This window comes from Varanus komodoensis, unplaced genomic scaffold (genome assembly GCF_004798865.1).
Source record: "Varanus komodoensis strain SLA01 unplaced genomic scaffold, ASM479886v1 scaffold64, whole genome shotgun sequence".
Lineage (NCBI taxonomy): Eukaryota > Metazoa > Chordata > Lepidosauria > Squamata > Varanidae > Varanus > Varanus komodoensis.
Window position 1 is genome coordinate 2,355,908 of NW_025336273.1, and position 13,659 is coordinate 2,369,566.

The 13,659-nt window shown below is 48.1% G+C and overlaps 1 protein-coding gene across 1 annotated transcript; it reads left to right on the top strand.

The window, feature by feature from the left end:
- The first annotated feature begins 1,762 nt into the window (after positions 1 to 1,762).
- On the top strand, positions 1,763 to 9,274 carry LOC123033630 (zinc finger protein 2 homolog). Its single transcript, XM_044450324.1, has 6 exons — positions 1,763 to 2,224; positions 2,430 to 2,556; positions 3,127 to 3,200; positions 3,941 to 4,067; positions 5,258 to 6,748; positions 6,917 to 9,274. The coding sequence occupies exons 1-6, from the start codon at positions 1,811 to 1,813 to the stop codon at positions 7,204 to 7,206; spliced, it is 2,523 nt and encodes an 840-aa protein (XP_044306259.1). The 5' UTR covers positions 1,763 to 1,810; the 3' UTR covers positions 7,207 to 9,274.
- Positions 9,275 to 13,659: the final 4,385 nt, after the last annotated feature.

Consider the following 13,659-nt stretch of genomic DNA (forward strand, 5'->3'; position numbering starts at 1 on the left):
ATCAGGGCTGATCTCCTCTAGGACTGACCGGTTTGATCGCCTTGCGGTCCAAGGGACTCGCAGGAGTCTCCGCCAGCACCACCATTCAAAGGCCTCAGTTCTTCGGCGCTCAGCCTTCCTTATGGTCCAGCTTTCACAACCGTACATTGCAACTGGGAAAACCATCGCCTTGACTATACGCACTTTTGTTGGCAGGGTGATGCCTCTGCTTTTTAGTATGCTGTCTAGATTTGCCATAGCTTTCCTCCCCAGGAGCAAGCGTCTTTTAATTTCTTGGCTGCAGTCCCTGTCTGCGGTGATCCTGGAGCCCAGAAAAATGAAATCTGTCACTACCTCCATTTCTACCCCATCTATTTGCCAGGAAGTGATAGGATGGGATGCCACAGCGGAAGGGAAGCATCTGTTCAAATTCTGTGCTGGCTTGTGGGTTGTGGCCCAAATAGTCTTAATATATTCTTAATGTATAACACCCTAGATTTGTCTTAATGTGTAAGGCCCTAAATGGTTTAGGACCTGAATATCTAAAAGAACGTCTCTGTTCTTATAAACCTACCCAGCCACAAAGCTCTTCATAGGAGGTCCTGTTCCGGGAGCCGCCTTTAAAGGAAGCTTGGGGTAGGGCCTTGTCAGCTGTGGCTCCCATCTGTGGGACCAGCTCCCCAGAGATGTGCGCCAGGCATCTTCTTTGTATGCATTTCAGTGCCAGACTAAGCCTTTTTTTATTCTCAGAGTATTGTTGATACTTTTAACTGTAACTTAATTTTAGGTTGTTGTGTTTAATTGATGAATCTATTTTAATTGCTATTTTTAAGATGTGTCCAATCTGTTAATGCTAATGTATGATTTCCGTATGATTGGCATCCCTGTTGTGGGATAGATGTTTCACTAGTGTTGTTTTATTATTGAATTGGATAATGTGTCGTTTTAAGTTCATTGATGGTTTTATCGTGTAAACCATGGCTCCTCAAACTACGGCTTGCGGGCCAAATCCGGCCCACCATGCCCAGTTAACTGGCCCACCCCGATGGTTTTGCACTCGCCATGCGCGCATGCGTGCGGGCACGCGGCTCGCTCACTTGGAAATCAGACTGGATTCGCTCGGAGAAAACGACCTCTGCGTGAGCAAGCCGGCGCCTCACCATGGGAGATCATTTTGGCCTCTCTTGGAGAAAACAATCCCCGCTCGAGCAAGTGGCTGCCTCGCCTCGCGCGCCCCCCGCCCTTTGCCCCGCATGTGCATGCATACGTGCGCCCCAGCGCCCCCCCCCCCGGCACCGCCTTGGTGACCCAGGCCCACCCTGGGCCCCTTCCACTGGCCTCCTGTTGGAAAAGTTTGAGGACCCCTGGTGTAAACCATGCAGATGTTACGCAAACGTGTTCAGTGATTACATGGAGTGCAAGACAAGCTAAAGGAAATGGCAGGGGGGCTGTGGGGGTGCTTTGGACGGAGACTGGGCGGGGGGTTCAGACAGGGCTGGGGTGGGTGGATCGCTGGAAGGAGAGGCACGGTAGCATCAGGAGATGGTTGTGCTCCAGTCTCAAGCCGAGGAGCAGCTTTCTTGTCTCGCAGGTGAAAGACGCTGCCCGTGTCTCTAGTGCTGCTTCGGATGGTTGCCGTCGCCCCTCTTTCCTCCTGGGATGTGACCTGCTCGGGAGCTGGAGGGCGGCACTTTGCTTCTTCTCAGACGATATAACGCTTCCTTCACAGGTCAGCACCCCAGGCTTTGCAGGCCTTCCACAGCGCTGCGTGGTGAGGCGATCTTTGCTTCGAGGGAATTCGGTCGGAATTTCTGTGACTTGCAGCTGCAAGATGGACCGACAAGAGCGGGCCACCCGGGGAGCAGGAAGAGGCCCCGATGCCACCAGGACAGGCGGTGGCAACAAAAACTGGGCCTCCAGGGGGAAGAAGATCGTGGACACTGGCATGGCGCTTTCAGAGCGACAGCGGCAGCAATTCTGGGAGCTCTGCTACCAGGCGGCTGAAGGCCCCCGGAAGCTGTACAGCCGGCTCTGTCATCTCGCCCGTCAGTGGCTGAAGCTGGAGCAGCATTCCCAAAATCCAGTCATGGACCTGGTCGTCCTGGAGCAGCTCCTCGCCATGCTGCCCCAGGAGATGTCGAGCTGGGTGAGGGAATGTGGAGCGGAGACCAGTTCCCAGGCCGTGGCCCTGGCAGAGGGGTTCCTCCTGAGCCTGGAGGAGGACAAGAAGCGGGAAGAGCTGCGGGTGAGAGCCTTGCATCCTGAGATCTCCAGGGGGTCGGACACGTGAGACGGCATATGCTCAAACTGCCTCGATGGAGCACCCAGCTTTCTTCTGGAAGTCCTCTGAGGAAGGACATCCCATGCCCACCTCTCAACCCCTTTCCTGCCAGGTTTGGCCTCTTGTTCCCTTTCTAACCCTTCTCGTTCCTCTCCTTCTTCTGGTTCAGGTAGAGAATCTTTTCGTGGAAGCAGTATCTGCTTTTCCTGTGGCAAAGAAGGCTCCGTCAGCCAAAGGAAGGGGTTCCCAGCAAGAGGGGACCGAGCAGGAGAGCGACAGAGGTGCCACCTTGCAGGGTAAGGACACACTGTGAGTGCGCTAGAGGTAGTTTTCGCCTCGGCCTTCCTCTCTGGAATGCACAGGAAGTCCTAGTGTGGCTTTATTTCCACCAAGACTTCTGGGAGCAAATCTGACTGTCTCCTACATTTCCTCAGCTAAAAAAGTGTTTATTATTTAAGAGTTGAAGGTTTTGCATATTTGGATTGCAGCCCGAAGCCCAATTGGCTTTTTTGCTCAGTTCAAATAAGCACCCAATGAAAGGCAGAACCTCTTTTAACACAAAGGTGTTCTTACACTTGCTCAGCTGAACCCTGGGCAGTTTACTGTTGTTCAGACAATCACTTTGGCTTAATTAATCCTGGAATAACCCATGGCCTGGTTTAGGTTGCGACCTGAATATTCTGAATGGCCACTGGCACATGCCAGAGTCTACCTCGATTACATAAGCTATGATGGGTTTTCCATCGTGCAAACTACTTCAGAATGTTCAGTGGGGATTAAGTCCTGCCACCTGTGTGAAGGTTTGTCATTTTAATCTTGGAAACAAGCATTTCCCCCTGGCTCCTAACTGCCTTTCTCCCTCATAGGGGCTGGAATGATGCCACCCAGAATAAGTCCTCTCTCACATCATCCTCTTTGTGATGGAGGGTTAGCAGACCAGGTAGGAGGCTAGAGGACTTGGCAGCCCTGTTGCCTGCTCCCTTCAGAGGGCCTGAATGAGGGTCTCTCATTCTGCTCGCTCCTGGCAAAGCTAGGCATACTAGGAGAGATTTTTGTGGAGCCTCTGCCCTGGGACTCCACCTCTGCTCTTCCCCAGCCGCTGGCCTTGGGAGAGATGCTGCCCGGGACCCTGGAGGAAGGCAACGTCACCCCCACCGTGTGCCCACCTCCTCTCTCACGAGGACGGCTGGAAATGCCACTCCTGGGCACTTAGTCATGCAATGAAATGCCCGCCCACCTCAGTGTAAGCAACCCTTGGGACAGTGCTGGGGGCTTTTTCGTTTAGCTGCAAGGTCGTGTCCAACCCATCACGACCCCATGGACAGCCAGGCTCTCCTGTGGTCCACCATCCCTCAGAATCCACCCAAGCTCACACCCACCGCCCCAGTGACTCCATCCAGCCTCCTCGTCCTCTGCCGCCCCCTTCTCCTTTTGCCCTCAATCGTTGCCAGCATCAGGGTCTCCTCCAGGGAGTCCTTCCTTCTCATTAGGTGGCCAAAGCATTTGAGCTTCATCTTCAGGATCTGGCCCTCTAAAGAGCAGTCAGGGCTGATCTCCTCTAGGACTGACCGGTTGGATTGCCTTGCGGTCCAAGGGACTTGCAGGCGTCTCCTCCAGCACCACCATTCAAAAGATAACTTTCTGTTTGCTATGAGGATGAAATGTTGGTTTTCCACCCAGGGCCTGGTGCTCTTTGAGGAGGTGGCTGTGTGCTTCACCGAGGAGGAGTGGGCCCTGCTGGATCCTGACCAGAGAGCCCTGCACAGGCAGATCTGGGAGGAGATCTGTGGGACCGTGGCCTCTCTTGGTAAGGCTCCCTCTTCCCTGGGTGGTGAGAAAGGCTGCTTACAAATGTGATGTCAGTGGTCGTCACAGTTTTTTGGCCCATTTCCTGTATTTATTTAAGCCTTGTTGGACTCCTGCTTGCCCAGTGGCATGTATCTCTTTATACAGTAATCTAAACATCGTACACCTTAATGAGAGCAATTTCAAGATACAGGGTTCAGCCATCCTGGAAACATTTCAGACAGCACAAGTGCCCCAAACCTCAGCAGGACAAATGCCATGATTAGGGGGAGGCAGAGCTTTTAATCAGTACCTGAAGATCAGCCTGCGTGTAATTCCATGCGGTATTTCAGCATCTCCCTTCTTTTTGGTGTAGCTGGACTGATCCACTTTTATTTATCAAAACATCTGTAATCCCGCCTTTTCGTTAAACAAAAATCCACAGAGGAGTAATAGTTGTTTGGGTGCACAATGTTGAGGACAAAATAACATAGAAACATAGAAACAGAGTGAGTCAGAAGGGGGTCTCCCGGACCATCTAGTCTGACCCCCGGCTCCAGCCGGCTCCGCTCATGTTTGTTGTCTGGCTGTGGGAAAGGCAGGCAAAACCAGCAGGTTGTTCCATACCTTTTAGATGCGTGCTACCGAAACAAAGTGAGCCCATCTGCACTCTGGACCAGCCGCCACAATCATCATGTACAGCAAATTTACACCTTTAGTGTTTTTTCATTGAGGAGTAACAGAAAAAGTCATAGCAGGAAACATTCCGTTACTTTTGTACATGGTTATCTTGACTTAGACTTCTTCCCTCGCTGTCAACACATCTGCCTCCAGGGTTATCTTTACCGATTCTGCCCTTCTTGACAGATGTTTATTTTATATTTTAGACCTTCTTGTGCTGCTCTGATAGAACACTAAGTAACTGACGCTTGTTGTTTGGTCATCAGGAAAAAAAAATTCTTCAACAACAATCCTGTGAGGAAGGCCATGGTAAGAGAGCAACTGACTCCACACCCCATAAGGTTCAGGTGTGAAGTAGGAACTTAACTGGGATGATCTAGTCCCAATCTATTGCTCTTTACCACACCACTTCCAATCTCTGTCTTTAGAATTCTTCCTGTTCTCACAATTATTAATTGAAGTAATTCAGTGTGTTGACATTCCATTTCTGACTCTGGCTTTTCCGTTTTCTTCCTTCTTCTGTCATTCCAGAGGCTGACAGATGGGAAATGGAGAGGAAGAGAGAAGCGTCTTGGATGTCACTGAAAAAAGACAGATGTAAAAACAGAGGGCAGCGGAAAAGAAAACCTGGAGGAAAGCAAGGGTGGAGGAATAAAGCCTCTGATTTCCAGGGAAGAGACTGTGATGCAACCGAAAAAAAAATAGGAAAAAGACTGGAGAATAAGAGGTGCCTTGTTCAAAGATCTTTCAACTGTAAATCAAACCTTAAAACACGTTCCAAAATTCATCCTGGGGAGAAACCATATACATGTTTGGAATGTGGAAAGAGCTTTAGTCAGAAGACAAAGCTTTCTTCTCATCAGAGAACCCACACAGGGGAGAAACCATATCAGTGTTTGGAGTGTGGAAAGAGCTTCAGTCAGAAGATAAATCTCACTTCCCATCAAAGAATTCACACTGGGGAGAAACCCTATCATTGCTTGGAATGTGGAAAGAGCTTCAGTCATAAGACAAGCCTCACTTACCATCAAAGAACACACACAGGGGAGAAGCCATATCAATGTCCAGAATGTGGAAAGAGGTTCAGTCATAAGATAAACCTTGCTTCTCATCAAACTATTCACACAGGTAATAAACCATATCAGTGCTTGGAATGTGGAAAAGGCTTCACTCAGAAGATAAATCTTACTTCTCATCAAAGAATCCACACAGGAGAGAAACCCTATCAATGTTTGGAATGTGAAAGGAGCTTCAGTCATAAGACAAGTCTCACTTTCCATCAGAGAAATCATACAGGAGAGAAACCGTATCAATGCTTGGAGTGTGGGAAGAGCTTCAGTCAGAATGCGGAGCTCACTAGACATCAAAGAATTCACGCAGGAGAGAAACCATATCAGTGTTTGCAGTGTGGCAAAAGTTTCATCCAGAAGATAAGCCTTACTTACCATGTAAGAATCCACACAGGAGAAAAACCATATAAGTGTCTAGAGTGTGGCAAGAGCTTCATTCGGAAGACAAAACTCACATCCCATCAAAGAATTCACACAGGGGAGAAACCATATCAGTGCTTGGAGTGTGGAAAGAGTTTCATCCAGAAAGTAAGCCTTACTTACCACGTAAGAATCCACACAGGAGAAACGCCCTATCAGTGCTTAGAGTGTGGCAAGAGTTTTGTTCAAATGACAAAGCTCACATCCCATCGAAGAATGCACACTGGAGAGAAACCATATCAATGTTTTGAATGTGGAAAAAGGTTCAGCCAGAGTACGGGACTCACTAGACATCAGAGAACACACACAGGGGAGAAACCATATCAGTGCTTCGAATGTGGGAAAAGCTTCAGTCAGAGTACAGACCTCACTAGACACCAGAGAATACACACAAGGGAGAAGCCATATCTGTGCTTGGAGTGTGGGAAGAGCTTTGGTCGTAAGATAAATCTCACTTCACATCGAAGAATTCACACAGGGGAGAAGCCATATCAATGCCTGGAATGTGGAAAGAGTTTCATCCAGAAGATAAGTCTCACTTATCATGTAAGAAGTCACAGAGAGGAAAAACCCTATCAGTGTGTGGAGTGTGGAAAGAGCTTTATTCAGACAGCAAAACTCACATCCCATCAAAGAATGCACAGAGGGGAGAAACCATATCAATGCTTTGACTGTGGAAAGAGCTTCAGTCAGAGCACAGGCCTAAGTAGACACCAAAGAATCCACGCAAGGAAGAAGCCATATCTATGCTTGGAGTGTGGGAAGAGCTTTGGTAGTAAGATGAATCTCACTTCACATCAAAGAATTCACACTGGAGAGAATCCATATCAGTGCTTGGAATACAGGGTATTTGCACTTAGTTTCCCTAACCAAAGATGGGTTGACAACTTTGTCACACCTATTCCGGGAGTCTCCAGCAGTATATCTGGCTCCATGAGCTCTTCGTCTCACTGTGGTATGAACATTTCAGACTATCCATGGCCTGTCTAGTGTGGCATCGTCTGGACGTGGCACACAAAGCACCTGCTTAAACTCAGGATTTATAGATTTATGAACGACAAAATGTTCTCCGGGAAGATCTGCCACTGATTGATGGTTCTTCTCTTTTCTCCTCGCCATGTTTGAATCCTACTGTCTCCTCAGACAGTTTGATCTACCGTGTGTCAGACTGTCCACTTACCTGCCCTCAATCCTGTGGGTGGGAGGGCTAAGGGAGAGAGAGCAACTGGGCCCAGCACATCCAGTAAAGTTCACATGTGAGCTAGAAGCTGAACCCAGGACTCTGTAGCCCCAATCCATTGCTTTTACACTCAACGGAGGCTGTCTGACGTATAGAACTTTTTTCCACATTGGCCTTTAGGGCTCTTTTTTATAACAATATGTAACTGAAGTCATTCCATGATTAGAGCTTCCATTTCTAGCTCAGGATTAAAGTCATTTCTTGTCTTCGTTCCAGAAAGCCACAGGTGTGAAATGGTAAATCAGGACAGACAACGTGGAAGGTCAGGAAAACAAGAGATGTGAAAATAGGGGGAAATCAAGATGGAAAACTGAAGGAAGAATTGATCCTTTGTTTTTTGGCAACAACATTTCAGTGGAAGAAAAATGGATAAAATACAGGAAAACAAGGGGTGCTGTGTGGGTAGGAAAATATCTAATTCTAAATTTAACCTTAAAGCAACTTGCAAAATGCTTCCAGGGGAGAAACTGTATCCAGTGCTTTGAGTGTAGCTTTCTCATCAGTGAAATTGCACAGTGGAGAAAAGTTAGCAGTGCTCAGACTGTGGGAAGAGCCCCAACCAAAACCCACACGCTACTTCTGCACAGAGGGAGGAAACTTCAGCATTGAGTAGAACGTGCAGAGAACTTCACTAAGGAGATCTGTCTAATTTCTCATCTGCGAATTCACACTGGCGGAATCATAAAACTCTGCAAAAGCATCAGTAGAAACACAAACCTTGCTTTTAATCAAATTATTGACAGAGGGGAGAATCTGTTTGGAGTACAGAAGGAAGCTTGAATCAGAAAACACTTCTCGGTTCATCAAGTAGCACATAGGAGAAATTATTATTATTATTATTATTATTATTATTATTATTACTATTATAACATTTCTATGCCGCCCCTTGCCGAAGCCTCGGGGCGGCTTACAACACAATAATGTCAGAAATGCTTGGCATGTAGGAAACCTTGCCTCTCATCAAAAACTCACAGATGGGAGAAACTCTATAAATGCTTAACGTGTAGGAAAAGGTTCAGTCAGAAGACAGAGCTTACCATGTAGCTCACACAGGGAAGAAACCTTAGATCTGCTTGCCATATGGAATAATAATTGGGAACTATTTCATGCTGGAGAATCCAACATGAATGGATGCAGTTAAAGAATGCAAGATGCTTTGACTTGCTTTAGTTCAGGGGCCTGCTATATTCTAAAGCTGCCACTGGGTGTAATAATTCTACTTTGCAGGGGTCATCCAGCGATTTGGAGATTTACTGGCTAATAATTAGATGTGTTTTTTCAAGTTCAGTGCGTGCCACTTTTGCTATCTCCAGCTGTTTAGTTTCTTTGGACAATATAATTTTATTTTTCACACAGTTTTACATAGGCTAGCACCAAAAACTAGCCACAACTTAAAGTGATACATAACTCAGAAGGTAGAAATATTAAAGAGCAAAAACTTGTGGGGGGAGTGTAATCCGTGAATATTGAGCAAAGAACTGTGATTTCTTGAAAAGGAAGGGTACTAAGTCAATAGGAAGTCCAATGACAGAAACCATGTATGGAAACTGGAGTCTCAGCTCCTAAACAAATCGAAATATTAAATAATAAGTTGAAAATGCACCATGCAGTAGGAGAGAGAGATGCATCCGAAGGTTTAGGCCAGATGCAAAATCTGCCAGTTCAAAGGGAATTTTGAGAAAGGTTATATAAACACTTAGTAACATTATGCAGCAGCTATTTCAGCTTGGCTACAGCAGAGGGAAACCTTGCATGAAGCCCACCTACTTGAAGTTTCAGCTCTGTTTGGTAGCATTTAATAAACAAAACATAGGTTGCCTTTTCGGCTTCCAGGGTTTTAATGCCGAATAATCCATTCTTAACATTTACAATTCATGGCTGTGTGTGTTATAAATCATAATTTCAAATACTTCCTGCTGAGGTACTTTTGTAGCTGGGTTCTGTGTTGTGATTTGAGGCTCTCTGTTGACTTTCTATCTGCTGATCCCCCGTGCACAGAGAATAGCTGGCTACCAGTATCCATACCAATAATCTCTGCCTTGAAGATCACCAAAATCTCCTGCATGTGGGGCCGCCACTGACACCTTTCCAGAAACATCTGTTTGTTCAACGTGTGGCAGGTTGGTTACCAACTGGGGCTGAATTTGCAGATCCTCTCTTGCCAGCTCTTTAAACAGTTGCACTGGCTGGCGACCAGTTTCTGGGTGTAGTTGGCGCTTGCATACGAAGCTCTAAACCATTGAGAGCTGGTGCAAAAGGCTCGCCTCCTGCCACACAACTGCACTCAATCACTGCACCGCTCCTCTGAAAATCTTTTTCCCCAAGTCCATCTATCAACACATAGGTAGGTAGTTCTGAGATGGTGTTGGGAAAATTCAGATGGAACTTGGCAGAAAAAGGTTGCTTATATGTGCCTTTGTGTTAAAAATCGAACCTGCACCCCTTTCTCAGAAAGCAGAGAATCCCAAGCCAGGTCACTGTTTAGTGGTGCTGTTACTCTAAGAAGATGGAATTCTTAACTGGGCTGAGAAGCTGCTGGAGGCTGACATGATTAGTGAGGAAATACCTCTGTTCTCATCGGCTGCAGAATGGAAACAATGGTGTCCATTTCTGAATGGACCCACCTAAGCATGGAGTCCCACAGAGGCAAGCCCCTGCGGGAACCAAGGTTACATTTAGATGCCAGGATGCACTTCCTGACTGTCGGGACCTCGAGGGTGTGAAATGGGCTTCCCCAGGAGGTGGTTGAGGCCCCATTGGTGCGGGTGTTCAAAGATAGCCTGGACATACACATGGTGGGCATGTCGTGAGCGGAGCCGGCTGGAGCCAGGGGTCAGACTAGATGGCCTGGGAGGCCCCTTCTGACTCGCTCTATTTCTATGTTTCTCTGAGTGTAGTTGCCAAACCAGATTTCTTGAATGGCTCTTCCATCAGACACATTTGCATGTTTAAGCAGGATCCAGACTGCAGAGAGGTCTACTCAATTGACAGCAATAAAGCAATCAGTCATGTTTTCCATACTATGGTTAACAGTATTTGTGATCGGTTTAGAACATTATGTCATACCCAGAGAAATCAGAATGCTCTTGGACTAGAATTATCTGGAAACTTAACACTCTGCATTGGTGTACGTGACTAGCAGGTTATAAAAGGGTCTGTCCGCGGGCTGCGGTTTTGTAGTGGCGGTGAGAACCCCTACCTGGTAGCATGCCATCGTAAGTCACTGCAGGGGTCCTGGGTGATCTTTCAGTAAAACTGCTCAGGTTCAAGGCGAAAGGGGTCTTTCCTGAGTGAACCTGGTGATCCTTCTTGCGCTGCCATGGAGACTTCCCGACAGTGGTCTTAGTTGTGGCACTGCAGTGGTCTTGGCCGTGTTTGGGCTCAGCAGCCAGGAATCGTAAGCCAGCACTAGTCTCTCTGAATTAGCAGAATAGGCACACAAAGTTGTTGACTCCACACACAGCTTGTTCTGCCCAGTGTCACAATAGCTAGAGTATGTGGTACAATCCATACAAGCTTGCCCTTGTCTGCATTAGCCGAAGGCATCGCGCACCAAGGCATTCCAACGAGTAAAGCTGGCATTCTGCGCTTCATTATTTTTATGGCTGCTTTGATCTCTGTCCATTTCACTTTAGATTTTGTAATTGCCCCTTTCTTAATTGTATGCTATGCAGATAGCAATATTCCAGAGGGGCAGCCTTGGAAATAGTTTAAATAAATATCTGAGGAATGAGCCTTTTCCCTTCAGAACTGGGATTTCTTTAGCATTTGCTGAAAACATTTGTGCAAATGAGAGGAGGGGAGAACACGGGCATGCTTTCCGCTGCTGGCAGATAAAGGATATTTTCACTTGAATCGGTGTGCAAATACTCCTTGAATTGTGAAGAACTTCATGATGCGGGCAGGGTGTGGTAATACGGATGCGAATAGGAAAGAGGCAGTATTAGTATACCAAGTAGGTATGCAATCAGATTTGATGTGGATGCTGCTCTCTTTTGCTTCGCAGAAATGCCGTGTGGTGCCTTCTCCCCATTTCACCCAACCCTTTCCTCAAAACTCAACATTTACTACGGCACATTCAAAACTTTCTGCCTCTTCCCTGTACCGTTATTAAGCTCCAGTGTTTTCACACGTGTTTTGCATTGTCTCCCAGTTTGTTTCTGGGCCCAGTTCAACAAGCTTGGCTTGTTGCGATGGGGGCGGCATAGAAATATTTTAAATAAATAAATAAATAAATAAAACCCTAAACAGCTCGGACCGGACAACCTGAAACCTCCCCATTTCTCCTTTGTGCCCCTCATACCGTAAGCTCTTTGGGCATCCTGCTCCAAGTGCTCCCCCAGGTGAAGTGAGGCAGGTAACCACTCAGGTGAGGTTCTTTCCCTCATGGTATCCTGGTTATAAAACCCCCACCCCCATTGACTCACCTGAGCGTTCATCTTGATGGTCATACGTATGCAACACTTTTTTTTTTAATTCAGCCACTTCTTTAAATAATGCATGTCTCAACCCGGGCCTCTAAGTTTTCTGTTTGGATTGTTTTGAGGTTTTAATAGTTATTGCTGAGTTTTGCAGCTGTGTTTGTTCTGTGACTTGTCCAAAGAGCTTGCATCAGGAAGCAGCTTTTAAAAGACTAGCTTTACTAAGTAAGGGAGCCGTCTTACGTTTGCCTACAACTCCCAACTTGCTGGCTGGGGCACGTTGGAAGCTTTAGGCCTGTTTTCTGTTGAAACATGCTCAGAGCTGCACCTTCGGTAAATCCAGCCGGGCCAAGCTATCGCTTAGAGCGGGAATCATACAACCACCGCATCTCAGACAGGTGGCTGTCCAGCAAAGGAGAACCCAACCCCTGAGCGAGTCGGTATCAGAGCAATCTTAGGAAGTTTCTTCAAGTTTAGCCAAAATTTACTTCCCTGACATTTCTTCCCCTTGCTTGTAGTCCCGGGGTAACAGGGCAAGTCTGTTCCCATCTCCTGGCTCACAGGGCCAGCTCCTCCTTTGCAGCACAACTCCTAGGTGCTACCTCTGTGATCTCAAGTTACGGCAGACCCCTGCATGGGACCCTGGACTGGAGTTGCTGCCAGCCTGTGTGGACAATACAGGACTTGGATGGATCAAGAGGGCCTGCTGAAGCAGAAGGCAACTCCCATATTTGAAGACTGCCTCCTTTTCCTTCTATGAGTAATACATGCTGGGGCCAAAAATCCTACTTCAAGAATAAACTGACGAGATCCGAGTTGGCAGTGACAGAGCAAGTCAAGGGATCGGGGAGGGGGAACCGCTCGATGACAATTTTGGCCCAGTGCGCAGATCAGCTCCAGCAAAAAAGAAACTAGAATTGCCAAGATCTTACTTCCCTTACACAAATCTTTGGTATGAGCATCCGTAGAACATCGTGCTCAGTTCTGGCTGCCTTACCTGAGAAAGAGGTGCAGGAAAAGGTGCAGAGAAGGACAGCAAAAATTAACGGGGCTGCGGCAGGGTTAAGGGCGAGGAGCAGCTACAGCAACTGGGACTGCTCAGCTTAGAAAAAAGGCGAGGAAGGGGAGGCACGAGCGGTGCTTAAAAGAATGCACGGTGTGGAGAAGGCAGGGAGACATTTTTCTCCCTCTCCCATAATACTTGAACCTGGGGTCATACTTGCTCTAACCACACCGCTTTTTGCAGGACATATACCAGCGGCATGGCCAGAAGTGGAATCTCAAACATCAGTGCTCCTTGCCTGTCTTGCAGGTCCTCAGTGTGCCCATTTTACAGGTGGAGAAACTGAGATTGAGGCATATGGGCTCCCCAAAGGCCACCCTTGCATGAGCCTCCGGTTTGGGAGGGAAGAAGCCTGTCTCCAGGGCTCGGTGCAGGCATGGCACCAAAGCGGGGCCGAACCCAGGCCGCAAGCCCTCCCGAAAAGCTCGAGCTGGGCCCTGCGCGCACCAGAAACGCTCGCAAAGGGAGCTCCCGACCGAGCGCAGAGCGCCTGCCCTTCCCTTCCCTTCCCTTCCCGCCCGCGGCCGCCCCGGAGCCCACGAGCGCCGGCCTGGCCGGCATTTCCCGGGCATCCTCCTCGCGTGGTCCCTGCGCGGTAGGAGGCGGCGCGGCTCGACTCCGAGGGGGCTGCCTCTGCAAGCGGCGCAGGGGGGATCGGGGCCGAGGAAGGGGCTCCGGGGCAGGGCGCGGGAGGGGGGGGAGGGGCGGGGCGGGCGCGG